Raw genomic sequence first — 27,291 nt, forward strand, 5'->3', positions numbered from 1 at the left:
AGAGTCAGGGAAGGCGTTTGGGGAGATTGGTCGCCGCAAAAACAAGTCGATTAGTCGCCAGGCGACCAAATCTCCACAAAACGCCCAGTGTGGCCTGACCCTAAATTTTATCCAACATACTAAGTGACCCATGTTTATACAATGTTGCAAAAAAAGTGAATTGTAACTAAATGTTATATAGTAACAAGTGATTTGTTTATAAAAACAGTATCTTTAAAACTTTTAAACAAAATATGAAACATATTTATCAAGGACAGGAAGCCTTACTTTACTTTGTCTCTATTTTATATTTCTTGAGTTTATTTATCTCTGGCTCCAATGCTGAATTCATGGGACAAGTATCCCAGAATTACTTGGAATCAGGAGCTCCCATATCTTTAAATCTCACGGACCTAGAACATAATAAATATAGAGATACAACAATTATTTTACAACAGTTATTTTAAATCTATAAATACAGACACGTTAAAAACAAGCACAGTATTAAAGTTATTTACAAGTAGGGATGCACCGAATCCAGGATTTGGTTCGGGATTCTGTCAGGATTCTGGCTTTTTCAGCAGGATTTAGATTCGGCCGAATCCTTCTGCCGGAGGAACTGAATCCGCATCATAATTTGCATATGCAAATTAGGGAAGGGAACTCGGGTGACTTTTTGGCACAAAAAAAATTGTTTTTCCCTTCCCACCCCTAATTTGCATATGCAAATTAGGATTCGGTTCGGTATTCGGCCAAATCTTATGCAAAGGATTTGGGGGTTCGGCCGAATCCAAAATAGTGGATTCGGTGCATCCCTATTTACAAACACTTACTCATATAAACAACATAGATGTATATTCTTTATTCAGACCACCCGTGATAATGTGCCCCGTGTATTAATCCAACGCATCTCTAATTTCTTCAGAATTTGATGCCTACCACCAACCCTAGCTGCAGCTGTCACGAGCTCTGTAATTCATGCCTGCCAGGCCTCCCAGCAGTTGGAATGTTTGTTATTGGCTGTTTATGAATATTTAATAAAAGCTGTGCCCGCTCTTTCATCCACTCAATGGCTGTCAGTGTCGGACTGGCCCACAGGGATACCAGGAAAACTCCCGGTGGGCCCAGGTGTCAGTGGGCCCTCCTGCTTCTAAACATTTGGCCTATTTCATGGTCATTCCCTATTTCTGTGAGAATAAAGAGGCTAAATAGATGGAATAATAGGTTATAGTATGTAAAGAAAATAGACTAGGAAAATAGAGGTTGAGTGAGGAGAGGAAGAAAATAATACTTTAAGTGGGCCCCTGGTCTCAAGGTTTTTGGTTGGGCCCCTGGTCTAAGGGTTTTTGGTGGGCCCCTGGTGTCCCAGTCCGACATTGAATGGTTGTAATGTCTTTATTACTGGTATTCGGTGAGCGGCCGCAGTGGCACCCCCAGCTCATCTAAAGGATCTTCACAACTGCTCTGGCTGAGCCTGAAGGGGCCGATACTAAAGTATGAGACTTTGGGGGGTCATTTATCAACACTAGGCAAATTTGCAGATGAGAGGTAACCCATGGCAACCAATCCAATTGTTGCATTCATTCTTTTACCTGTAGCTGGCTGAAGAAAGCCAGACACTGATTGGTTGCTATAAGTTACTGCCCATGGGCGGATTTGCCCAGTGCTCTGAGGTAAATATCAACATTTCCCACAATGCCAATCAACCATCTCTCATCCCAAATTTACTACTAATCATCCCACTACATCGTTCATGCGCGCCCAGCGTCTAGTCAAGGTCACGTGTGAGAACGGACGTCCATGTAAGGCTCTTGTCAGTCAAGGCCACGCCCTGCTGTGACGTTCGCCCGGTACCTGCTCCCATCAAGCGGCTAGCACTGGGAGGGATCACTGAGAGCAATAGCCGGAGCCGTGTGAGTAACATATTCCAGAGAGGGAACAGCTGTCACGGTTGAAAGAAAGGTAATACCACGTGTAGGAGTTCGGCGTTTGTCTCCGCGTCACATTTTCCAGAAAGGTAATGACAGCTGCTGTCCCGACCTCTTATTGTGTCTTGTCGCTACACACAGTCGCTGTTAGCGCTTCAGAATTTGTATGAATGTACATATGCTCCGGGCTCCCGCTTGCTATAATAAAATAATCATTGGGGCGCCACATGTATTCTGGGTACACTATTCCCCCACCCACGTGGCATCATGATGCAATAGCAACGCGCTCCTGGGCAGTGTCTGCCTCCGCCCCCCATGTGCCATAGTCACGTGTTGCATTATTGGGGATGCTGGGAGTGGGGCAGCTGATTATTATTATTATTATTATTATACAGCTGTACTGTACAGTGATGCACAGTCAGGGGAGCCTGCTCTTCATCAACCTGGGAATATGTTCCCTGTAAGAATCTCTTAAAGGAACAGTTCAGCGTGAAAATAAAAACTGAAAATGGATAGGCTGTGCGAAATAAAAAAAATTTCTAATATAGTTAGTTAGCCAAAAATGTAATGTATAAAGGCTGCGGTGACTGGATGTCTAACATAATAGCCAGAACACTACTTCCTGCTTTTCAGCTCTCTAACTCTGAGTTAATCCTTGACTATAAGGGGGGGGGGGGCACAGGGCTGGTCCTATCAAATGTGGGGCCCAATTGGGACCATGTTGGCGGGGCCCCTAGACAAAGTGTTGCTGGCTACTGACACAAAAAGTATTTAGGAAAATAAGGGCATACAGGCACAAAATAGAAAGGAAAGGGGCAGACAAGTTAAGAGAGTGAGAGGGATGAAATAGGGGCACACAGGGTAAGAGAGAGAGGGAGGAAATAGGAGAGTGGACTGGGCCAATTAGTTTGGGGCTGGGCCGATTCAGCTTGGGAGCAGGCTTGGTTGGATTGGGGGCAGGCAAGACCTATCAAGGTTGGAGGAAAGCTGGGCCTATGAGAGTTGGGGGCAGGCTAGACCTATGGATTTGGGGATGGGCTGGACTCTCAAAGTTGGGGGCAGGCCAGGCAGCATCTGTGCTGAGGGAAATATTATCTGTGCTGCCCTGTGGTGCGGGGCCCCCCAGAGGTGCGGGGCCCTATTGGGCCCAATTGGTCCAATAGGCCTAAGGCCGGCCCTGGGGGGGCACATGGGACATAACTCTTCACTGAGTTTGCATTTGATCCTTAGCATTCAGCTCAGATTCAAAAGCAGATAGTTATGACTTGTGCCCCCCCCCTCAAATCACTGATTTGTTACTGCCTGGTAACTAATCGGTGGAAACCAAGAGAGCTGCAAAGCAGGAAGTAGTGTTCTGGCTATTATGTTAGACATCCAGTCACCCCAGCCTTTATACATTACATTTTTGGCTAACTATATTACAAATATTTTTTATTTTGCACGGGCTGTCTATTTACCTCATTTTTATTTTTACACTGAACTGTTCCTTTAAGGCACTAGCTTGGGTCTTCCTATTGGCCCATTTCTGCTACTGCCTGTCTGCAAAATGTTCAGTTAATGGATAGTGATGAATATATCATGACACTGCTGAGTCGTACAAGGTGCTTACAAATCATTTTGTGCTGGAGGATAGGGATGGGCCAGCTGCAACTCCAAGAATACCACCAACAACAGAAGCAGTCTAGGACAGGGGTCCCCAACCTTTTTTTTTACCCGTGAGCCACATTCAAATGTAAAAAAAGTTGGGGAGCAAGACAAGCATGAAAAAGTCCCTTGGGGTGCCAAATAAGGGCTGTGATTGGCTATTTGGTAGCCCTTATGTGGACTGGCGGCCTACAGGAGTCTCTACTTGGCACTATACTTAGTTTTTATGCAATTAAAACGTCTAAGCCTGGAATTCAAAAATAAGCTCCTGCTTTGAGGACACTGAGAGCAACATCCAAGGGGTTGGAGATTAACATTTTACTTTAAAGTGATGATGACATTCAAAGAAATCAATGGAGCTATTAAGAAGTCAGGGGGCCATAATCTTTTGAGGGACACATATATGTCGTGGACCTCCACTTAGACAGCCCTGAATTAGAGCTTGGGGCATCTCTATGGGCTGCCTGGACAATGCATGTGGAACTGTCTTTAGGCCAGTTTGATATACCTTGTGTTTATTGGCAGCTCACTGCACTACTCCTTTAGATTGTAAGCTCTAATGCACAAGGCCCTCTTTCACTCCCTATCTGTCAGTATGTGACCTGCATGTATGATGTATTCACCCTTCTATTGTACTCGTCTCCCACGGGTGACAAAGAACTCTGTTTGTCACCCCTTAAAGGAGACATTTTTGTAAAAAATAAGAATGTACCAGTGCGTTATACTCATTTAGATATAGAAGAAATGTGCTTAAAAAATAGTGTTTCAGGCTGATTTATTGAATATTTCTGCACAAACCCTAATAATCCCTCTTTTCTCTTTCACTTCCTTCTCCCTGAATTCCCAGGCTGTGCAGGACAGGAAGCAATCCGCAGCTAGCAGGACCTGATAGGGAACTGAAGCCTGTCTGTGCTTGTAACTGCAGGGCTCTGATTGGCTGTCCCCCTCCTACTCTAACAAAGGGGCTAGATTATAATTGGGTTTATGAAGTCACTTTAAAAGGGAACTGCATCAGTCGTTAAAGGTTTTCAAACCAGATATAAGTTGGACATGCCCTCATTTTGGCCCTATACACAGCCAAGAACTGGAGGGGTCTTTACTCCATACTCATTGTGAAGCAAAGGCAACGATTAGGAAGTGAGGGCGTTTGCAGTCTCATGGTTCAAGCCCAATTAACTTCTTTTTGGGGGGGGTGGACATTTTGCTTGTTCTCTGGTTGGCTGTTTTGATAAGGGCCTGTCAAGGTGAGGTCTTTGATTGGAAATGCCCAAGTCCTCCTCCTTTCCCATTCACTTCTAGAGCCAGGGAAAGTAAACAACCTGATTTGTCAGTGAATGTGAGAAATGGCAGGTGCAATGGACAGGTTCAAGTCAGGAATGAATATCCTGTACTTATAGATTGTTGTGTCCCACACACATAGTGCTGGTTACCAGTGTCATGAACGCTTGGCACTTGTGTATAATTGTATTATTTTTTTATGCTGTTCCCTTCAATATGGTGCTTGTTTGCCTTTGAGGCGTAAACTGAATAAACATATAAAGTCCCTTCCTGCTCATTTTTTTTTATTTTTTTTTTTTCAAAGTTAGGTTTGTATATTTGCTTTATAACAGGAAAACCACACTAATGTTTTGTGAGAGCGTATGTGAAAGAAGCAAGACGCCGTGAATGCAAAAATTCTACTTGCTCAGAACATAAGAGGTTATATCAGAGAATGCTTTGGGACCTGGGGATTTCTAGATCTTTCCATAATTTGGATGTTCCTGCCTTAAGTCTACTAAATCATTTAAACATTAAATAAACCCAATAGGCTGGTTTTGCTTCCAATAAGGATTAATTATATCTTAGTTTGGATCAAGTACAAGATACTGTTATTATGACAGAGCAATAGTGCTTAGCATACACCACATCATTGTGTTGGTGTCACGAACTGCACCCAGAATCCAGAACCAATTCTAGGCTCCCTGGTCTCGGCTCTTGATTCTGCCTTTAACAGCCGCCTTTCACCTCGGGGGGAGCCTTCGGCTAATTGGATGCCGCCAGGTCTTATTAAGGGAGGAGCCAATCGAGGGTTCTGGACAAGCAGAGGGGCACGATCGTTAGCAAAGTCTTTGGGCAGAAGGTTACGGTTCAAGGGGTAGGCAAAAAGTGTGTTGAGACAGACAGAGGTCGGTTCAGGCTGAGTTCAATCGAGGTCAGACAGGCAAGGGTCAAACCGACAGAACAATCAGAATGGTCAGACAGACACTGGTCAGGATAATGGAGCGATGACATCACTGCGCAGGCGCTGTTGCGCACAGAAAATCTGGAAGTGCGCACTGCGCGCGCCCTAAGGTATTTTCACAACAGCAGGCAAGGAGGACGCATCCCCATCGGCCCACTAGACCACCAGGTGTTTGTTCATAGACTTAACTTGCGTTCTTTGTAGACTAAATATAGATGTCAGGGCAGGTTAATATGTTAATCTTAGTTGTGTGTCTGATGCAGTGTGACACAGTAATGCCATTGAGTCTGCATTGTGTAAACAACACACTATTGTGGGAGAAGACACACACACACACACACACACACACACACACACACACACACACACACACACACACACACACACACACACACACACACACACACACACACACACACACACACACACACACACACACACACACACACACACACACACACACACACACACACACACACACACACACACACACTACTTTTGGAATTTTCCACTCACACTCAGGGTTTGTATTTTATGCAAAAAAGGAGAGTTTAATCAGTGTTTCCTAAACCAGGACCTTCGTCAGGAACTGCAAGCTTGCTGTTCCTGACGAAGGTCCTGGTTTAGAACCGAAACATCAAATAAACTCTAGTTTTTTTTTGCATAATGTTCAAACCATTTGAGAGATCCATCATAAGGTACATATTTATTAGCCCATGCACAAGTACAGATAACATGCAGGTTTGTTCTGCCACATCTCCGTGGGAAACTGAAAACCACAGCAGATTTCAGCACAGATATCCGAGTATCTCCTTTCAAGCAAATCGGAAGATAAAGGGCTATTGATGAGCAGATGCACATTGCTCGGGTCTGGAGCTCTCTCTGTTGGATTTCATTGCACTTTCAGACCTTTTGTACTAGTTTGCATTTACTTTATACGTGTTGTGTTGCGTGAAAACTTGGAAAATAAATAGTTCTGTGGCAGGAAAGGTGGATATCGGGTTAAATAAAAACTAAAGGCGGAAACGTCAGGGTTGCTTGACTGAAAAACAAGTGTTTTCACTTCATTTATAAGCAGAGATGCAAATAAAACTGCATTGTAATGTATAGTTCTGCATCAGTTACTTGAATACTTTGCTTTATAGCAGTGTACAAGTGTTAATAACTACAAACTGTTTGCACTTTGTAAAAGGCTGAATAGTACAGCTATGGGATCCATTATCTGGAAACCTGTTATCCAGAAAGCACCGAATTATGGAAAGGCTGTCTCCCATAGACTCCATTATAATCAAATAATCCAGATTTTTAAAATTGATTTCCTTTACTCTGTAATAATAAAACAGTACCTTGTACTTGATCCCAACTAAGATATAATTAATCATTATTGGAATCAAAACGTCTATTGGGTTTATTTAATGTTTACATAATTTTATAGTAGACTTAAGGTACGAGAATCCAAATTATGGAACAATCTGTTATCTGGAAAACCTCCGGTCCCGAGCATTCTTGATAACAGGTTCCATACCTGTATAAATATTTTGTATATCCTCATGCCTTAAAGGAGAGCCTCTGAACTTACTGTACCAACCCAGAGGTTCATCAGCCCTATAACAATAATAAACTAGGCCTTCCAGTTTATTCACAGAAGATTCCTATTTTTGATAGGGATGCACTGATTTCAGGATTCAGCCTTTTTCAGCAGGATTTGGATTTGCCCGAATCCTTCTGCCTGGCCGAACTAAATCAGAATCCTAATTTGCATATGCAAATTACGGTCGGGGAGTGAAATCACGTGACTTTTTGTCACAAAACAAGTTAAAAATATTTTCCCCTACTCACCCCTAATTTGCAAGGATTTGGGGGTTCAGCTGAATCCAAAATAGTGGATTTGGTGCATCCCTAATTTTTGATCCTGTTTCGGCTCATGTTTATGCCAGTGACACTGCACATGCTCAGTGTATGCTGGGCTGCTGTTCAGTAGCTAAATTTAGGGGTCCTTGGAAATGATGTAAACATTGGCAGAAAGCAGGTTATGTTTGTCATAGAAGCTTATACTTGTTATTAATTCAGATGCAGAAACCAATGGTTTCTGTGCTGCCTTGTAATGTGAATCAGAACAATTAACCTTGCATTGCGATGTTTATATTCTATAAACTTAAATATTGTGTACATTATATTGTGAGTGGGTCCCTCAGGCAAGTGACAGCAGCCGCAAACATCAGCAAAAAAGAAGATGGGGAGCTACTGGGGCATTTTTATTGGCAAAGATCTTCCCTGCTAAAGTGCTGTGGTCAGGTGGCCTCAAGCTGGTAGAGAACCCCAGAACAGAAGATGTAAAATGTCTAGATTGTTTTTGATTTGTCTAGTTGTCCTTTATATATTGAGATTGTGTTGTTTTCTTGGGTTAAAGCTCTGTAACAAGATTTTGGGCTATTTAAACCAACGGGTTTAACAACCAGAAGCCAAAGAGGAAGATCCACCCCTTCTCACTCACTATACCAAAGTGTGACAGGAAGTGGTCACAACACCTCTTGGCCAATAACTGGGATATGTAAATTACAAGTAGCTACATGTGCATCTGCCTAGCAACTATGGAGATCAGGAAGTGTAGGAATTTAAAGCCATAGGGGCACATTAACTCTATGGGTCGCTACAGCTCTAAACCACAGTTTGTATTTGAGTTCTTTCCACTGCATCATGTTGGTGTATGTTTTCCCAGCGGTTAATTGACTAGATGCTCTGGGATACTCCTCTGTGTGGTAATGTTGTCCTACCCAGAGTTGAGAAACTCTCCTCAGGCGGCGATGCTAGAGAGGTATCCAGGGGCGGCAAAAAAACTCTCCTGGTACCTTTAAGAGCCGAAATTCTTCTTTACTATTGCGACAGCGCGCAATTGCGGTCTTCACAATAGTGTTCTTGCCTGCAAAGGGGGGCGGCATTAAAGGAACCGCCTCAGGCGGCGCAATAATTAGAAACGGTGCTGGTCATACCCCGTTTGGACCCTTGGCAACAGACACTGCCATCTTCAATAACAAATTATATTTTTGCTCAAAGCAATGCTTTTTGTTGCATGAAAATTAGTAATGTATTCAAAGAAATAGGAATATTCAGCTGTGTAGCCAAGTAAAAGCTCCAAGATTCATGTTGTTGTGTGTGTGAAAAAACGGTTGTGTTATGGACAAAATGTCTTTGAGTCAAATCAAAATATAGTACTTGGCTGATACATTTAACCTCAACTAGAACATCTCAAGGTCTTCTGGATGCCACTCTAGATGGAAAGGCATGTACAAAAACAGTGTGTTGAACTTCACTTACTCTGCAGGAGGCCATTGTTCCTGGGCATCATCCAGCAGCAATAAGCAGTTATTAAAAAGAATAACTTATCCTGCAGGGTAGGAATTCTGAGAACAGAGGTTGTATTTATAGTGTTTCAGTTTAAAGAGCCTGTAACACCAAAAAAAATAAAATGGTTTTATATTCAAAATATAATATCTGTACAGTGCATCAATTACTACTATTACACTTGGTTGACCCAGGGATTGGTCCGATTTCCATCTTGGAGTCAGGAAGGAATTTTGCTGACTCCCGATTGGTTTGGGGTTTCAGGGCTTTTTGCCTTTATTTGGATCAACTGTTGGCTAAGGTTGAATCAATTCAGAGTCAGCGACTTATTAACTGGTATATGAGGCCCGTCGATGGGCCTGCCCAACCGATATCACCAAGATATTGTTCGGGCAGGCTTGATTTTTTCTTGAATTTCTGTATTTACCTTCGTTAAGATCCGATCGTTGGCCCTATGATCAAACAATTGGATTGACCCCATATCACTCAGCTCAAGCTGGCCATATCTGGGAAGATCTGCTCATTTGGCTTGAACTTGTTGGACATATAGTAGAACCCCCATTTAATTTTTTTTCAGGCCACCACAAAAAAATGGTGTAAAATCCATAAAAATGTAATATCAGTGAAATGTATTACGCATAATATATAGGTGGGACCACAAGACAACAATGTAAAATGAGGGAAAACCTAAAATCAGGGGATGTAAAATTGAGATTTCACTGTACAGTATGTCTTTTTTTTGTTATCCTTTACAGCCTCATTTGCTATGTTAATGTATATATTACTTTGTTACCCTGTACTAGTTTAGTAGTATTGTCTGTATAAATAAACAGTAAAGATTTTATAGGGCACTTGTTAACCTGCAGATAAGCTCTGTAGAATAGAGTGGTTTTAGTTGTTGAGCAGGTAGATAAACTGCAGTCAAATATCATTTACATCCTCTCTAAAACTGAGACCTTTCTCATACAAAATAGGGCGTTTGTTTCCAAGAAATAGCCTGTGTAGGTGCTGGATGAACAGAAAAGTTATTAGTCATTTTTTAGAGACATATTGTGTGCATATTTTGGGCGCATAGCTTACTACGTGTAATACTGCTTAGAGGGGCCAGTTCATTTGAGGTACATGGAAAAGGCTGAGTTAACAGTGAGGCGAGTAAATGTCCTGTGTTTTTTGCATATGTCCTGTGTTACTTATTCCTTATCAGACCGGAAAAACAGCCTTGCTTAGTGGCATTGTACCCTTGAGTTTATATCTTACTCATATTAGATTTCTCTTCTAATATGCTCTATATATAACTGGCACATAATTATATGACTTGCTCCATGCACTGTTGTCATGTAACATTATTACAAGTATGAAATCCCTTACCCGGAAACTCATTATCCAGAAAGCTCTTAATTAAGGGAATGTCCCCCCCATAATTTTAAGTAAATAATTCCCAGGAGAACTAAAGCCTAACTAAAGAAGCAGGATACATTGTTTTGTGCTTCTGTACCAGCCCATGGCAACCACAGCTCTTCAGCAGTAAAGATCTGTGTCTCCAAAGATGCCCCAGTAGCTCACCATCTTCTTTTCTGCTGATTCACTGCACATGTTTTGTGCTGCTGTCACTTACTGAGCTTAGGGACCCACTCACAATATACAGTACACATAGAATAGAAATGTTACAATATTAGGCGGATTAGTAATTAATACAGATAATTACTACATGGCAGCACAGAAAACAGAATTCAATAACCAGTGTTGTAGCATCCGTTTATATTACAGGCCAACCTCCTTTTCTGCTCGATAATTTGCGACAACCCCTAAACTTAGCTTCCAACAGCTGCTCAGAGCCCACTGAGCATGTGAGTGTCGCAGACACTTTCCAATTGGTGACCCCCTGTGACAAGTTTGAAGTCCTGGATCATTGCTGCTATTGACAAGCTGAAACTTTAAGCCGGTGCAATAAATTAATTATATAACATATGGCATTTTTAGCCATTCATTTTTAGGCTTTAGTTCTCCTTTAAAAATGATTTCCCCTAGCTCTGTAGATAAAACAGTACCTTGTACCTGATGGTAACTAAATTGTACGAATCTGTATTAGGGAGCCAAATAATCCGGTTTATTTAATGTTTAAATGATTAGCAGAAGTTATCAGACTTCTGTTATGTTGATCAAAATTAGGGAACGATCCCTTATTGGAAAACTCCGGGTCCTGAGCATTCCAGATTATAATTCCATACCTGAGCAGTACTACCATACAGTTAAGTAGTGACTCTATGCATTTTGTTCCTCATTTTGTTGAGCTGTAGCTCAGTGTAAATGAAATGTACAAAGTATGCTCTAACCCCATCTACTGCACCCTATTACAAGTTATTTTAGAATAATTATAGCAGGCAGCTCATTGGTAGTTATAAGGGCTCCCTGAACTGGGTCAAAATTTGCATGTGGTATCACGTAACAATTACAGGGATTTGCTTAAGAAAGAAAGAAAGAAAATAACCCCTCTTCCACCAGTGTTAAAATTCCACAATGTTGTCTAAAAAGATACTAAATAAAGTATCACCCTTGATGAGAGTAAATACCACTCACAACTTAACCTGAATAGTGCAGTTGACCCATTTTTGTAATAAAGTGCTAGTGTATTTATAATAATAAATAACTAATTGGAGTACATTTGATAGTACCTTAAAAACTAAGTACATAAGAGTGCTGGGTATAATGAAATATGACCAGTTAATTAATGAATTCAGACAATTAATAGTTTAGAAAGTGCAGTGCTCTTTAATTGATTCAATTCATAAGGTTTTCAATAAATCAATTAATTCCTTAAGTTATGACTTGATATCAAACTTATTAAGAGATTAATTGATTTATTGAAAACCTTAGTTGTGAGTGGTATTTACTCTAATCAAGGGTGATACTTTATTTAGTATCTTTTTAGACACTTTATTTAGTGTGTGTGTGTGTGTGTATATATATATATGACTTTGACGTAGTTGGCCAGCTTAAATATATTGCAATATATGGACAAACAATCCCTGTTTTGTTTAAAGGGTAAGGCATTTTTTAGTAGCAGTATGCACAAAATGTCTCTGTCTTAAATATATTGATATTGGGTTGAGTGCAGAGGACTCTTGTATTTGACTATATATATATATATATATATATATATATATATATATATATATATATATATATATATATATATATATATATATATATATATAGATAACCATGACTGTTCAAATAGTTTCTCACTTGATTGATGAGAAGATGAGTCTCATCTCATGAGGTGTAAAAACTTGTGAAACAACCAAATGTCTTTTCAATGAACTACATATTGAAGAAAAGAGTGTGCCAGCAGTGTTGATCTGAATTATTTATCTTTTTCAATCTGACCTTAAATCTGAACATGTATGACTGCCAGAGAAATCGGGTCCTCTCCAAGAACAATACAACTGCTGGAGAAGTGTCTGGAGAATTGAACAAACCTCAATTTGTTAAGAGAGGACTTTGTTAAAAGGTTTTTTGGCGAATTTTCTCAAACCCGTCCTCATTTCATGACTTTATTTTTCAGGATTAAACGGGAGATGAGTTCCTTCAGCATTCTAACGTTTGGCCAGCAGCTGTTCCGGCGCAAAGTTGTGGGATCTGACAGCAAGGAGAGCAGGTTATCCCGATGCCTTAACACATTAGACTTGGTTGCTTTAGGTGTAGGGAGCACGCTTGGGGCCGGAGTTTACATATTGGCTGGAGCAGTAGCAAGAGAGAATGCCGGGCCTGCTATCGTTCTCTGTTTCCTCATCGCTGCATCAGCTTCTGTTCTTGCTGGACTTTGTTACGGAGAGTTTGGGGCAAGAGTTCCAAAGACTGGATCTGCCTACCTATACAGTTATGTTACAGTTGGGGAATTCTTGGCCTTTGTTACAGGGTGGAATTTAATACTCTCTTATGTAATCGGTAAGTTATTCATTTTGTGTGATCATCATTTGTATTCGAGGAGGAAGATGGCTTTGTTATACAGCCATGGGCTTTTTCCCTATACAGCTGCCTAAACATTAGACCTGTGTATCAAAGGAACATGGAACAAAAAGGCAAAGCCTCCTACAGAGAGCTAGGAATTCCCCTGACCCATCTGTGCTATTGGAAGTGCTTATAAAATCAAAATGTCAAATACAGGTATGGGACCTGGGGTTTTCTGGATAACGGATCTTTCCGTAATGTGGATCTTCATACCTTAAGCCTACTAGAAAATCATGTCGACATGATAAACCCAACAAGCTGGTTTTGATTCCAATAAGGATTAATTATATCTTCGTTTGGATCAAGCACAAGCTACTGTTTTATTATTACAGAGAAAAGGAAATCATTTTTAAAAATTTGGATTATATGGATAAAATGGAGTCTACGGGAGAAGGGCATTCCGTAATTCAGAGATTTCTAGATAACGGGTATCCAGATTACTGATCCCATACCTGTATAAGCATATACAATATATTGCCATAAATAATACAAACTAATATCATCGATGTGGCATATGCATTGGCAAATCACTAATTTGGATAGAATGGTAGATTATGTGAAGCGCAGCCAAACTTTCGCTATTGAGAGAGAAAGAGGTACTTTACCTGCTAGTACATATGGACAACAACAAATCTTGATCTCCTAGTGTACAGCGAGGGGTGAACTGCTTTTCCCTGCCTGATATCCTGCTTGTTTTCCTCAAATGATTTGCTAGTTCACCAAGAAGTTACCCTATAGAATGTCTGTAACGTTTTAATTTACCAATTCTGACACTGCACAGCTCATTATAAAGTTCATGTATGGAGCTATACTAGCTAGCCTTGTGATCTAACTGAAAAACTGAAGTTTTAATCACTTCTAGAATTGACTCGAGTTGGTGCAATTCAGGTTGTTGTAGCAGGCTCTCCCATTTCTCTCCCTTTTTATGTTTTCTTTGACCTTGAACTTGGATTTTGAGCATTGCTCTAATAATCCTCTTGACATTAATTTATACTAAACGCATCCATACAATACAGCCACTGCTCTTGCCCATATATTTGAAAGGGAAAGCCCCCCTTCTTTGACATGAGAACCTTATTTCCAAAAGCCACTTTGGTAACTTTAAGAGACAAATTTCCATTAAAAAAATGAAAACATATTTTTTTTTTTCACTAGTGATGTCCTGCCACCTTAACCCACCTGCCACCTTCTCCTGGGAGCATATCGGTATACCACTTGCCTGCTTACTATTATTGACTACAATACTTTTCTTGATCCCCATAGGAACATCCAGCGTGGCTCGTGCCTGGAGTGCGACATTTGATGACCTTATTGGTAAACGGATAGAAGCGTACTGCCTGACGCACATGTCGATGGATTTACCAGGGGTGCTGGCCAAGTATCCAGACATATTTTCTGTCCTCATAATACTGGTATTAACAGGTAATGTATATTTTTTTTGCTCTTTTGCTCTTTTTAAAGGTAGGGGCACACGGGGAGATTTGTCGCCTGTGATTTTTAAAAAGCAAATCTCCGCGACAAGACAACCGTCTTTGTGCAAGTGAAGATTTCGAGCGATTTGTATCCCATAGTGCGTCGCGCTGCTTTATCCTCCAACGCAGGAAACGGAAGTAGTCTCAGCATTGTCTCCATGTGTTTTCCGTTTGGTAAAATAATAGTGTTCCCATGGCACGACCTTTGCTAGCGTCCTTACGTAACTGCGTCATTGCGCAAGTGTAAGAATTTGCATACTATCGCGGCTACTAATCTCTATGGGGCACATTTAAATCGAAGTTAAATCCTTTGACTTCGAATATCGAAGTCAAAGGATGTAGCACGAAAAATCGTGTGATCGAACGATTAAATCCTTCGAATCGAAGGATTTTTATCCATCGATCGATTTTCCTTTGATCCCAAATTGCCTAGAAAGCCTATGAGGACCTTTTTAAAGAGACAGTACTTTGACTATCGAATGGTTGAATAGTCGAACGATTTTTAGTTTGAATCGTTGGATTCGAAGACGTAGTAGAAGGTCGAAGTAGCCAATTCTATGGTCGAAGTAGCCAAAAAAAAAACTTCGAAATTCGAAGTATTTTTCCTTCTAAACCTTCACTCGAGCTTAGTAAATCTGCCCTTAAGTGTGTGTGCTTGTAGGAGATTTCAGTACTTCTCTATAAACATGTTATTTCTGACAAATCGCTCCAAAAAGGGTCTCGGTGCGTTTCGGAACTACAAGCGTTTTCAAATCTCGCTGTGTGCATAATGACTGGCTAGTTGCATGAAGAGACAAAATGAACGACTTGACGCCAGAACTCGCTTTTAAAAATCGCAGGCGACAAAACTCCCCGTGTGCCCCTACCCTAATGTCGTCTGGATGCAATTTAGGATATTTGCAATTATTTATGTCCTGATATTTAGATAGCGTTGACTCATTTTACAGCAATTTTACAGAGGGCATGCATCATTTATATCAATTCCTGCCCCAATCTAATGTAACTATGAACGTCAGAGTTGTAGCGGCCCTTTCCCTCCTAATGCTGGTAGTCATCAATCAATCTCTCTCCAGCCTTGTTTCATACTGAAATGTTGGGTTTGAATATACCTCTACTTTTCGCAGTGTGCAGTGCCCAGATTCTCTGGAATGCTGAGTGACCTAAAGCGCCAATTCCTATCACTTCAGCATGGAACAAGGTAAGGGATGGGTTGAATGACTCTGCCAGTGCCTGAAGCTCTAACTCAGGGGTGCCCAACCTTTTTTACCCGTGAGTCACATTTGAATGTAAAATGAGTTGAGGAGCAACACAATCATGAAAAATTCCCTTGGGGTGCCAAATAAGGGTTTTGATTGGCTATTTGGTAGCCCCTATGTGGATTGGCAGCCTACAGGAGGCTCTACTTGGCACTATACTTTGTTTTTATGCAATTAAAACTTTATTCCAAGCCTGGAATTAAAAAATAAGCACCTGCTTTGAGGACACTGAGAGCAACACCCAAGGGGTTAGAGAGCAACATGTTGCTCACGAGCTACTGGTTGGGGATCACTGCTCTAACTGATTTTAACCACGGAATAATTCATCCCATCCCAGTGTAATGGATGTCCAAATTGGACATTATCAACCAGTGGCGTAACTACAGAGGAAGCAGACCCTGCAGTCGCAGGGGGGTTCAGGGGGCCCGGCGGGCCTGCTTCCTCTGTAGTATGCGCAACCTTCAGGGAGCAATTTAGAACATGGTGCGGCCAATCGGGACCTCTGAGGGAAGTGCCGGCCTTAGGCTAATTTCATCCAATTGAGCCCGTACCCCACAACATGAAGGCCAGGACAAGCTGTGAGTAATTTTTCTACTTCCTCCCCCCACACAGGAAGTTCAAAAGCAGGAGACTCTGGCTCTGTCTCTGGCTGAAGATCCGATCCGTGCCAGACCTGCATCATCAATCACTATGTGCAGCAGTGTGTGAGGTAACATTTTGTACCGCACAAAGTTTTTTTTAAATAGCGCACACAGTGATTGATGATGCAGGTCTGGCACGGATCGGATCTTCAGCCAGAGACAGAGTCTCCTGCTTTTGAACTTCCTGCATGAGCTGCTGAGAAGCAGGAAACAAACAGTTTGTTGCGCCTGTGGATTGAAGTGTACGATGGAAGTGTACGATGGAAGTGTACGATGGAAGTGTACGATGGAAGTGTACGATGGAAGTGTACGATGGAAGTGTACGATGGAAGTGTACGATTGACAAGAAAAAATCGACAGGGATCAGTTCTATAGCTGGCTGCAGAGGGTGGGTGGGGAGTGAAGAAATGATGCTGGACCTCATACTAGAGTCCTGCATTGGGTCTGGTACGCATAAGGGTGTCAGGTTTTGGGCAGAAAAACTGCTGTCCCCTGACAATGCGGGATGTCCTCAGATACCCTGCTAGGGTGCTCAGGCCGATTGCAGGCTACATTTCCCCACCTCCTCTTATAAAAGGAGCAGTAGAAGAGACAAATGGTGACAGACTCATGATTTGAATTTTCCGTCCGCACTGGCTCTGTAAGCTGGGCTATGGACTTGCTAAAAGGCAAATTGGTGGCTCAGTGACCCCCCCCCTCCTTCCGTCTCAGCATAGGGAGATAACTGGTAAGGAATTGGACTTGAACTTTGCTTTCAATGCAATGCATCCTTCTATGAGTTCTGGGGATATTATACATGAAATTCTCCCACTATTTTGTGCAGAGGGGGCCCTGAAATTTTTTTTGCAGGGGGGCCCTGGCATCTGAAGTTACGCCACTGGTATCAACCATAGGCCCAACAGGATTGATAGGGCAGATGCCTCCCAGCTCAGGTGTTATATGACCATCTAGAAATATTCCCCAGGAAAACTGCACTGAGGTTTCAAAATGGAATCGTTTATAAGTTTAGTTAAGTCCTACATTAAAAGTTTTCCGTGTTAATCGATATTTCGGATTTGTACAGCAGTCCTATAACCTGGGGTGAATGTGCCCTAAATATTTTGATCAGTTGCCATTGGCATCTGGTGAGACATAATATGCCTATTCATCAGTATATTTTTATCTCTTTAAAGGAATATCAAGCTCCATATTTAAATCTGTGGGGGGGAGGCATCTATATAAAATAAGTATCCTTTTTACTCATTCAGTTGCATACTACATACCAGTCTTTAGTGAAATCTCATTTGTTTCTTTGCTTCCATTTTTCACAGGCCTTTTATCTTTTGGCGTGAAAGAATCTGCTCTAGTGAACAAGGTTTTTACATGCGTCAATGTCCTTGTTTTGGGATTTGTCATCATCTCTGGCTTTGTGAAAGGGTCCTTTAAAAACTGGCAACTCTCAGAAAGTGACTTCAATATTACAAATGTGACAGATTTTACCAAGTATGTTGTTAGTATATTTTAACAACATATTTAATCGTGTTTTGTGTACGTGTGTTGTTTATATAACTGTGTGTAAAGGTCCTTGCTTTTACTTTCTTTGCCCTGCACATCCTACTTACCTCTCTGCTTCCAAATTCTGTTCACTTCCCTCCAGCCAGCAATATTGTATTGATTATAATTGATTATATGCTTTGTTATTCTTTTCAGTGGAACGAAGGAGCAGGATATGAACTATGGTGCTGGTGGATTTATGCCATTTGGATTTGCTGGGGTTCTCTCTGGGGCAGCCACGTGTTTCTATGCCTTTGTAGGATTTGACTGTATTGCAACTACAGGTAGGAGAAAGTAATTCTTTAGCTCTTATTGTATCTACTTCATGGGGCAGGGACCTCTTGTTTCTTTAATTATTCACACTTAAATGTTTGTATTTTTATTTTATTATTGCATTGACTACTGTTTTTTCTATTAATGTATTGTTCTACTGTACAGTGCTGCGTACACAAATAGCTCTTTTTAAATATAAATATACATACATACTGGGCAGTAAAGTCATTTGTGACCACGCTGTACAGTCCATGGGCAGTGTTGTCTTTGTTTCCATAAATGGAGAGATTAATCTTATAATTGTATAATGACGCCTGTCTCTTTGCTTCTTGTCATTGTAGGGGAAGAAGTTAAAAACCCACAGAAAGCCATTCCAATAGGAATAGTTGCTTCTCTCCTGATCTGTTTTGTGGCATACTTCGGGGTGTCCGCTGCACTGACACTTATGATGCCATATTATTTACTGGATAAAGATAGCCCCTTACCTGTGGCGTTTAACTATGTTGGATGGAATGGTGCAAGGTACGCAGTTGCTGTTGGATCCCTTTGTGCCCTATCAACAAGGTATGTATCACACACTCCATTTTAAATTAAAGTCATAGGAGTTTATATACAACAGCCAATCAGATGATTACTTTCATTATTCCAGCTGCACTTAACTAATAAATGGTTACCATTGATTTGTAATGTAAAGCAAGACCATGGACAGGATTTCTACAGCTTCATTTATAATTAACTTTTTTAAGGGATACTGAATGGAAAATGTATTTTGTACATCTTGACTGTATTTTAAAGGACAAGGAAAGGCTAAACACAATCAAGGGACTATGGAAAGGCATATCTTAATCATGTGTAACAGAGCTCTTTTTTTATGTCTACTTCTAAGCCATTCATGAGCTCACAATTCGAAGTTGTCCGAAAACCTCTGAGTACAGAAAAAACCTCCCAATGCACTGGTCTATCGGCAAGACCAAGACCAAATGCATGCACAATGAGCAAGCTTCCGAGTTGGTGCCGTTAATCCTTCTTGTGTGCTCCCTTTCCACATTGCAAGCTGTATAACTCGCATATGTTACTGCGCATTTGCAGTTTGTCTATCTAGTCGCTCTCCATGACTTGGCTCAGTAAAGATGGTGGCCACAACCGATGACATCATAGAATATCTAAATATTGGTGTATCCCGAATAAGCGTTCTTTCTGCTTTTAAACTTACCAATTTAGGGAGAGAAAGGGTAGATTTATTAAACAGTATATTTTTGAAAGAAAGTCTTTCTTTGTCCTTTAAAGCTGATCCTGGATTTTTTTTTAGTCTTCTTGGATCCATGTTTCCTATGCCTCGAGTGATCTTTGCAATGGCAGATGACGGGTTACTCTTTAAGTTTCTGGCCCAAGTCAGTGAAAAAACCAAAACTCCAGTAATAGCAACTCTAACGTCTGGATCTGTGGCAGGTAACTTTACTAATAAACAGCCTCCTTTACCATATTCGTTTTGACCCCACAATATTAATCTTCATCAGTCCTATGGCGAAGCTCTACTCTGCAGGGGCTGATCTCTGAAGGTTAGTTTGTAGAGCTAGGTCCATGGGGCTGCTAGCCATTGGAAACATTACATTAGCTCTATTTCATCAGCCTTCCAAAATGAAAGCATACTTGAGAAATACACAATATGTACATGTACGCAAGTGTGATAAATGAAGTTTATCTTCTGAGGCAGAGCTGCATTATTCACACATAAATACGTCATGTTAATGGAATCCTTTTCTTAAATTGTGGGTGTGTATGTATAAGGTTCTCACACTAGGCAGGCAAAGAAATTCTGCATTTCTTCTGTTAGAAATTCAGTTTGGGTGTTGGGGTCACTGACCCTAGCAAACAAAAAGTAAATTTATGATTATTGTCTGTCATTCAAACCATTGCCAGTTGTTAGTGAGTTGCCTGTTGCAAATAGAGTTAGAATACCAGTGCCAGATTCCCTTGATAGCCTTCATAGTAGCACAGGGATATCTAACCTGTAGCCAACTAAAATTCCCATTGGGCTTGTTGGGTAACAAGTTGTGAGGCATAAAAAGAACACTGTCACACATGTTGTGTTTTATTCTCATAGATTCTTTTCCTTGCAATTTGTTTTTGCAGCTCTGATGGCACTTCTCTTTGATTTGAAAGACTTAGTAGATCTGATGTCTATCGGGACCCTGCTCGCGTACTCTTTGGTTGCTGCCTGTGTCTTGGTGCTAAGGTAACACAACTTTCCATGTTCTTTGTATGAAGGTGTGATTATTTGTATCTTTGTGTTAAGTGACTGATAGAATATTCGCAGGCATTAGGGCTCTGGGCAATCATGTGGGGCAGTCAGAATGCATAAATTCACCCTGATATCCTACATCAGTGATCTCCAACAAATAGCTTGTGAGTAACATTTTGCTCTCCAACCCCTTGGATGTTGCTCTCTGTGTCCTCAAAGCAGGTGCTTATTTTTGAATTCCTGGCTTGGAAGCAAGTTTTTATTCCATAAAAACTAAGTAGAGAGCCAAGTAGAGCCTCTTTTAGGCTGCCAATTCACATAGGGGCTACCATATAGCCAATTACAGCCCTTATTTGGCACCCAAGGGACTTTTTTATGCTTGTCTTGCTCCCCAACTATTTTTACATTTGAATGTGGCTCACGGGTAAAAAAGGTTGGGGACCCCTGTCCTACATGGACTAATTTTATGCAGAAGTTTTTAATGGATTTTCATTTATTTTTTGTTTTTATAAATGAAAACTATATCCCCAAAATAAATACTTAAGCAACAGATTTATATCATATTAAGTGGCATATTAAAGAATCTGATCAAGCTGGAATATATATTTAAGTAAATATTGCCCTTTTACATCTCTTGCCTTGAGCCACCATTTGGTGATGGTCTGTGTGCTGCCTCAGAGATCACCTGAACAGAAATACTACAACTCTAAGGGGCAGATTTATCAAGGGTCGAATTTCGCAGTAAAAAATACTTCGAAATTCGACCATCGAATTAAAATACTTTGACTTCGAATATCGAAGTCGAAAGATTTTTCACCGAATTTGGCAATCGAGAGATCGGAGCAAAATCAAGCGATCATATGATTAAATTGTTGGAAACGAACGATTTCAACGATCGATTGAAGGATTTTCCTTCGACCTCTAAAGACTTGGAAAAATGTTGTAGAAGGTCCCCATAGGCTAACATAGCACTTCGGCAGGTTTAATTTGGTGAAGTATTGAAGTCGAAGTTTTTTAAAAGAGACAGTACTTCCATTATCGAATGGTCGAATATTCAAATGATTTTTACTTCGAGTCGAACTAAATTCGAAGTCGTAGTATTCTATTCGATGGTAGAAGTATCCAAAAAATTACTTAGAATTTCAAATTTTTTTACTTAGAAAATTCCCTCGAATTTACATCGACCCTTGATAAATCTGCCCCTTACTGTAACAGGAAGAAGTGTGGTAGACAAAGACAGAACTCTGTCTGTTTATTGGCTCATGTGACCTGTGCTTGGTGAATTGTAGGATCCCAGGGGGCGGCCCTTATTTCTAAAAATGGCAGTTTTCTTTTTAGGTTTACCTAATGGCACATACTATTAAAAAATTATATTATGAAAATGGTTTATTTACATGATACAGGGTTTTACACATGAGCTGTTTTATGCAATATATTTTTATAGAGACCTACATTGTTCAGGGGTATAGTTATCCTTTAATTGCTTCTTGAATTATTATCCTTCCATGTGTTTTTAACTGCACTGCGCATGGGCATTAGGTCCCCCATTCTGGTGCAGAAGATTTTGGGGTGAGATACAACTTGTCTTAATAACAGTGTCCACAAAATGGCTCCTACCTGTGTGCTGTGACTGTGTAATTTCAAGACTGAAGGAAACAAAATGTAAATAATAAATGTGGTGTAGGTAAAGTTTATTTTGCTAATCGAACTTGATAGAAAAGAATTTGGAATTATTTCTTAAGGTGTCAGGTCCCATTTAAGATGTGCTGTTGTGCCGTATAGATATCAGCCAGACCAGCCTAACATGGCATACCAGATGGCAAGCACCCATGATGACTCCATTGAACCTGCAGAAACACCGGAAGGTTCCCAAGTTGGTATTGTAGTGGAGGACAAAGTAACTCTCTCGTTGCTACTGTTTAACAAGAACAGTGAACCTTCCAGATCATCTGGCTTTATCGTGAACGTGTCCGCTGCAATTATTGGTAGGTATTGAAGTGAACACCCTCCCTTGTAGCTCCTTGAGGCTGCAAGTTTTAGCCCATAGAATTTGTTTAAAAAAATACTGTAGATTGACTGTTAATTAGTTAAAATATTCATGTTCTAAAAGGACACACAGACTAAAACTCCCGTAAACTCCCATAAAAATCTAAATTCGACCAATCGAAATTTACTATATATATTAAAATCCAATTTTTTTTTAAACTCGGATTAATTAAATCGACCCGAAAAACTAGAATCGAGTTTGATTCGAATTTTTTGATTGTCAGGAAGGCTGCAAACAACTCCAAATTGATCCCTGGACCTCTGCCATTGACTTAAACAGCGATTCAGCAGGTTTTAGGTGGTGAATAGTCGAAGTTGAGTTCTTACAGGATCAGAGTATGATAAATCTCGAAAATTTAATTTAAATTTTTTTAAAAACTGTAATTGAATTTGAATAACTCCCTAGTCGAATTTGGCATTGTTGACCATAAATTGAAAATTCGAATTTTCAATTTGACCCTTGATAAATCTGCCCTTAATGTAAACTTGCTCTATGGAGATTTCATGGTATTAGCAGTTGTTATGCTCCTTATATCATGACATGTAACCTGATTGCCTCTGCTATTTGACTCTGGTCACCGGAGCAGGAAGCATCTCTTGACACTTGGCTGATAGTTTTGTTGCTCCTGACGCATTGACTGAAGCACCCCTTTTTTTACCATTATTGAGCCCGTTTTTTAAAGGAACCTTAACATCAAATTGATTCTTGAATTATTATCCTTCCATGTGTTTTTAAGACATTTAAGTGAAGTGACTGGATGTGTAACATAATAGCCAGAACATTACTTCCTGCTCTGCGGCTCTTTTGGTTTTCACTGATTGGTTACCAGGCAGTAACCAATCCGTTTTTAAAAACTCCCCTAAACTCCCCTAAAAATCTAAATTCGACCAATCGAAATTTATTATATATAATAAAATCTAATTTTTATTTAAACTCGGATTAATTCAATTGAACCGAAAAACTAGAATCGAATTTGAATCGAATTTTAAAAACTCAATTCGAGTTTTTTTTTTTTTCAGAAAAAAAAAAATTGGAAGGCTGCTCCTTTTAAGCATCACTTAGGGTAATGGCTGTCGTGGAGATTTATAGCATTTTATTGTCCTTACTAATTAGGTTTATTTTAAATCTGTATTTGTGTTTTTAGTGTATGGATTACAGAAATTAGAAACATAAACACAACTCCATGGGAACTTATTTGAGGGAGGAAAAAAAAAATATATCAAGTTACTTATACAAAATGATCAGCGCATGAGGAGCCCTTCTTTCACTTTTACCTGATCTGCTTCATCTTTAGGTTTGCTGATTATCATCTTTTGCTGCCTAACAGTCTTGGGCCAGAAATTAATGCTGAGTGGAGATCCTTTGGTTCTTGTTCTAATTGCTGTCAGTGTACTCTTGGGTCTGTTCCTCACCATTGTTATTTGGCGACAGCCTGAAAGCAAAACAAAGCTCTCCTTCAAAGTAAGTTGGGTGTATTTAACAAAAATGTCTATTTTTATTTCTGTAGAGCTACTTGTGTTCACAGTGCTGTGCCCAAACCAACACCATGCAGAAAATTCATACTCTGTTAATAATTAGTACAGGTATAGGATCAGTTATCCGAAAACCCATTATCCAGAAAGCTCCTAATTACGGAAAGGCCATCTCCCATAGTAGTTCGTACTTGATCCCAGCTAAGATATAATTGATCCTTATTGGAAGCAAAACCAGACAATTGATATGATTTTCTAGTAGAGTTAAAGGAGAAACAAACCCTTAATCAAAAAAAAAACCCTACCCCCCCACCCTACATAGACCCCCCCCAGCCTAGCTGCTACCCTGGGCAAATGCCCCTAACTCTTTACTTACCCCTCCGTGCAGATTCTGTCCAGCTGAGTTCACAGGCGCCATCTTCAGCCACTTCGGTAATCTTCGGAATGAGACCGGTGCTTCGGCAATCATCATGAGTTTCGGCGCATGCTCCAACTGTGCATGCGCCACTACTCCGGTCTCATTCCGAAGATTACCAAAGAGAAGAAGATGGCTGCATTGAACTCCACTGGACAGAATCTACACGGAGGGGTAAGTAAAGAGTTGGGGGCATTTGCCTCGGGTAGCAGCTAGGCTGGAGGGAGGGAGACGGGGTGTTTTTTTTATTAAGGGTTTGTTTCTCCTTTAAGGTATGAAGATCCAAATTACGGTAAGAGCCGTTATCCAGAAAACCCCAGGTCCCAAGCATTCTGGATAACTGGACCTGTACTGTTTTTCATGGAAGATCTGGGCGTTGTGTCAAATCTAGATTTCTGGCTTGCCCACTTCTTGAAGTTGGATATTTACTCAACCATATATAGTGTGCACTGATCATAAAGCCTGAGGGTGAGGTATGTGATATGAAGAATCTCAAACATCTTTTGTGTAGTTGGTATGGTTTAATTATTTTTCTTTCTTTCTTATTATTAAAAGGATTTATTTTCTTTCTTAGGTACCATTGCTTCCGGTACTTCCCATCTTGAGCATTTTAGTAAACGTTTATCTGATGATGCAGCTAGACAAGGGAACATGGATCCGATTTACAGTTTGGATGGTAATAGGTATGGCACATATTTGTATTATGAATCAATACAAATCCTCTGATATGTTTACCACGTGACTCCTTCCTGTTGTACAATCAGAAAACTAGTTATTTATGGGTCTCACTATGAGTAACATTTGTTTTGTGCTCATCCCCAAGCACCTGTTTCTCTGATTACTAATACTCTCTTTAAGGACAACTAAAGCTTAACTAAAGAAGTAGCTAGAAATGTTGTACATTATGTTTTGTGCTTCTATATCAGCCCAAGTCAACTACAGCCCTTTAGCAGTAAAGATCTGTGTCTCCAAAGATGCCCCAGTAGCTCCCCATCTTCGTTTCTGCTGATTCACTGCACATGCTCTGTGCTGCTGTCACTTACTGAGCTTAGGGACCCACTCACAATATACAGTACACATAGAATAGAAATGTCACAATATAAGGCTGATTAGTAATTAATACAGATAATTACTACATGGCAGCACAGAAACCAGTGCAATTAGCATCAGAATTTAATAATCAGCCGTGTAGCATCAGCTTATATTACAGGGGAAGCTCATTTTCTGCTGGATAATTAGTGACGACCCCTAAGCTTAGCTTCTCAACAGCTGCTCAGAGCCCACTGAGCATGTGAGTGTCACAGACACTTTCCAAGATGGTGACCCCCTGTGACAAGTTTGAAGTCCTGGATCATTGCTGCTATTGACAAGCTGAAACTTTAGACTGGTGCAATACGTTCAATATATAAAATATGGCTTTTTAAACAATATTAATTTTTAGGATTTAGTTTAAACCTGGCTTAAATAAGACCAAACTGCACCTGCCCTCCTATGCCATGATCGTTACATTCCTGCTGACATCGCATCTCTTTCCCCATCCTAGGGTCATTAGCCTAAGCCTGGTGCCATCCTTTGAAAAGTATCAGCTGCTGGTGCTGCAAAAATATTCTAGGAGGAAAATAATCATAAAATAAAATCTTCAGTACAGCAAACCTATGCAAACTATTATAAGTAACTCGTGTTTGTCATTTGCTTTCCCTTTAAATTTTAACCAGAGCAGACGTGTGTTAGCATTTTAAAGGAGGGGAGAAATAAGCACAAGGGAACTGGTGCCTCTGTCCACTAATTTTTCCTTGATGTTAAGACTTTAGCACATTGATTTTAGGGGGCCAGCTGGTGGGATTTGCCTCTAAACTGACTTTTGCTTCTTTGTTTTGCAGGGTTGTTCATATACTTTGTTTATGGCATGTGGCATAGCAGCGAGGCGGCAAGCTCTGAAACCTTAAGCGTTCCTAATTACCGCCAGTCTGGGGATGTGCCCGCCGACGACACTGAGAAGCAAGTAATGCTTAAGGGTTCGTCTACAGAAAACTCAATCACGTGGGAGATAACAGGGGAAGACTGATTCCTTTTCTACCATGCTGCTCCAATGCTGCAAAGTCAAAGCGCTCGCCTCCAAGCTTCTAACTGGTAACCTTATTGCAGTTGAATCTGCTGGATACGTCATTACCAGTTGCTTATCAATGCTGCTAATAACTTGTATAACTCAATATTGGCACTACACAAGAAGCAGCCCTATAATGCTGAAATCTATAGAAAACCCCAACAAAGAAACTGGACAACTTTAATATCTATAGCAAAACTGCAGTTGGCCAAACTATACTTAAATATTGCTTCATTTTTCTTTCTTGGTACACCGCCAATGAAAAAGTTTATCTGAACGTAACAGAACATACACACGGCCTGCTACCTATTTATTTATTTTTTTCTGCTGCAGTTCATTGGTGTCCGAACCAATGAATTCATGTTATTTTGCAACAAAATGTCACCTGTTTGAAAATGGGTATTTTTAGAAGAACCAATACCTTTTTAACTTATTTTTTTGATATATAAAAATATTTACGTGCAGGGCACTGAAAATATTTAACTATTGTGTTTAGTTTTTGGTACTGTGAAACCCCAAAGGAAATTTCTTTTCTCCCCCTCCTATTGGGCACTGCCTGCGTGCAGCCATCTTGTGATTGGCAGGCCGGTTTCTGGTCACGACATTTCCGTATTGAGGCGCATGTTTATCCTGTACAAATTGACTTTATAACTCTGTGTGCCTTTTGCTTTTTATCTGAAAGTGGTGAATTGTCGTACGTATTCTAGCATC

General features: G+C 40.4%; 1 protein-coding gene across 2 annotated transcripts; it reads left to right on the plus strand.

Annotated features, from left to right (window-relative positions):
- Window positions 1-1,503: 1,503 nt before the first annotated feature.
- On the plus strand, window positions 1,504-27,058 carry slc7a1.S (solute carrier family 7 (cationic amino acid transporter, y+ system), member 1 S homeolog). Of its 2 annotated transcripts, none has more exons than XM_018250264.2 (12): window positions 1,504-1,941; window positions 12,680-13,062; window positions 14,389-14,547; window positions 17,805-17,976; window positions 18,184-18,311; window positions 18,642-18,864; window positions 19,610-19,749; window positions 20,434-20,536; window positions 22,325-22,527; window positions 23,884-24,050; window positions 25,051-25,159; window positions 26,357-27,058. In XM_018250264.2, exons 2-12 carry the CDS (start codon window positions 12,693-12,695, stop codon window positions 26,539-26,541), a joined length of 1,959 nt encoding a protein of 652 aa, XP_018105753.1. In that variant the 5' UTR covers window positions 1,504-1,941; window positions 12,680-12,692; the 3' UTR covers window positions 26,542-27,058. The 2 variants fall into 2 exon arrangements, with proteins under 2 accessions (XP_018105753.1, XP_018105752.1); XM_018250263.2 differs by having other exon boundaries at window positions 1,680-1,996.
- The last annotated feature ends 233 nt before the right edge of the window (window positions 27,059-27,291 follow it).

Source organism: Xenopus laevis, chromosome 2S (assembly GCF_017654675.1).
Source record: "Xenopus laevis strain J_2021 chromosome 2S, Xenopus_laevis_v10.1, whole genome shotgun sequence".
Lineage (NCBI taxonomy): Eukaryota > Metazoa > Chordata > Amphibia > Anura > Pipidae > Xenopus > Xenopus laevis.

Coding starts and splice junctions, on each gene's coding strand:
- slc7a1.S (XM_018250264.2), top strand. CDS start 12,693: ATGAGTTCCTTCAGCATTCTAACGTTTGGCCAGCAGCTGTTCCGGCGC. Junction 14,548..17,804: donor CATAATACTGGTATTAACAG/GTAATGTATATT, acceptor CATTTTTCACAG/GCCTTTTATCTTTTGGCGTG. Junction 20,537..22,324: donor GCCTGTGTCTTGGTGCTAAG/GTAACACAACTT, acceptor TGTGCCGTATAG/ATATCAGCCAGACCAGCCTA.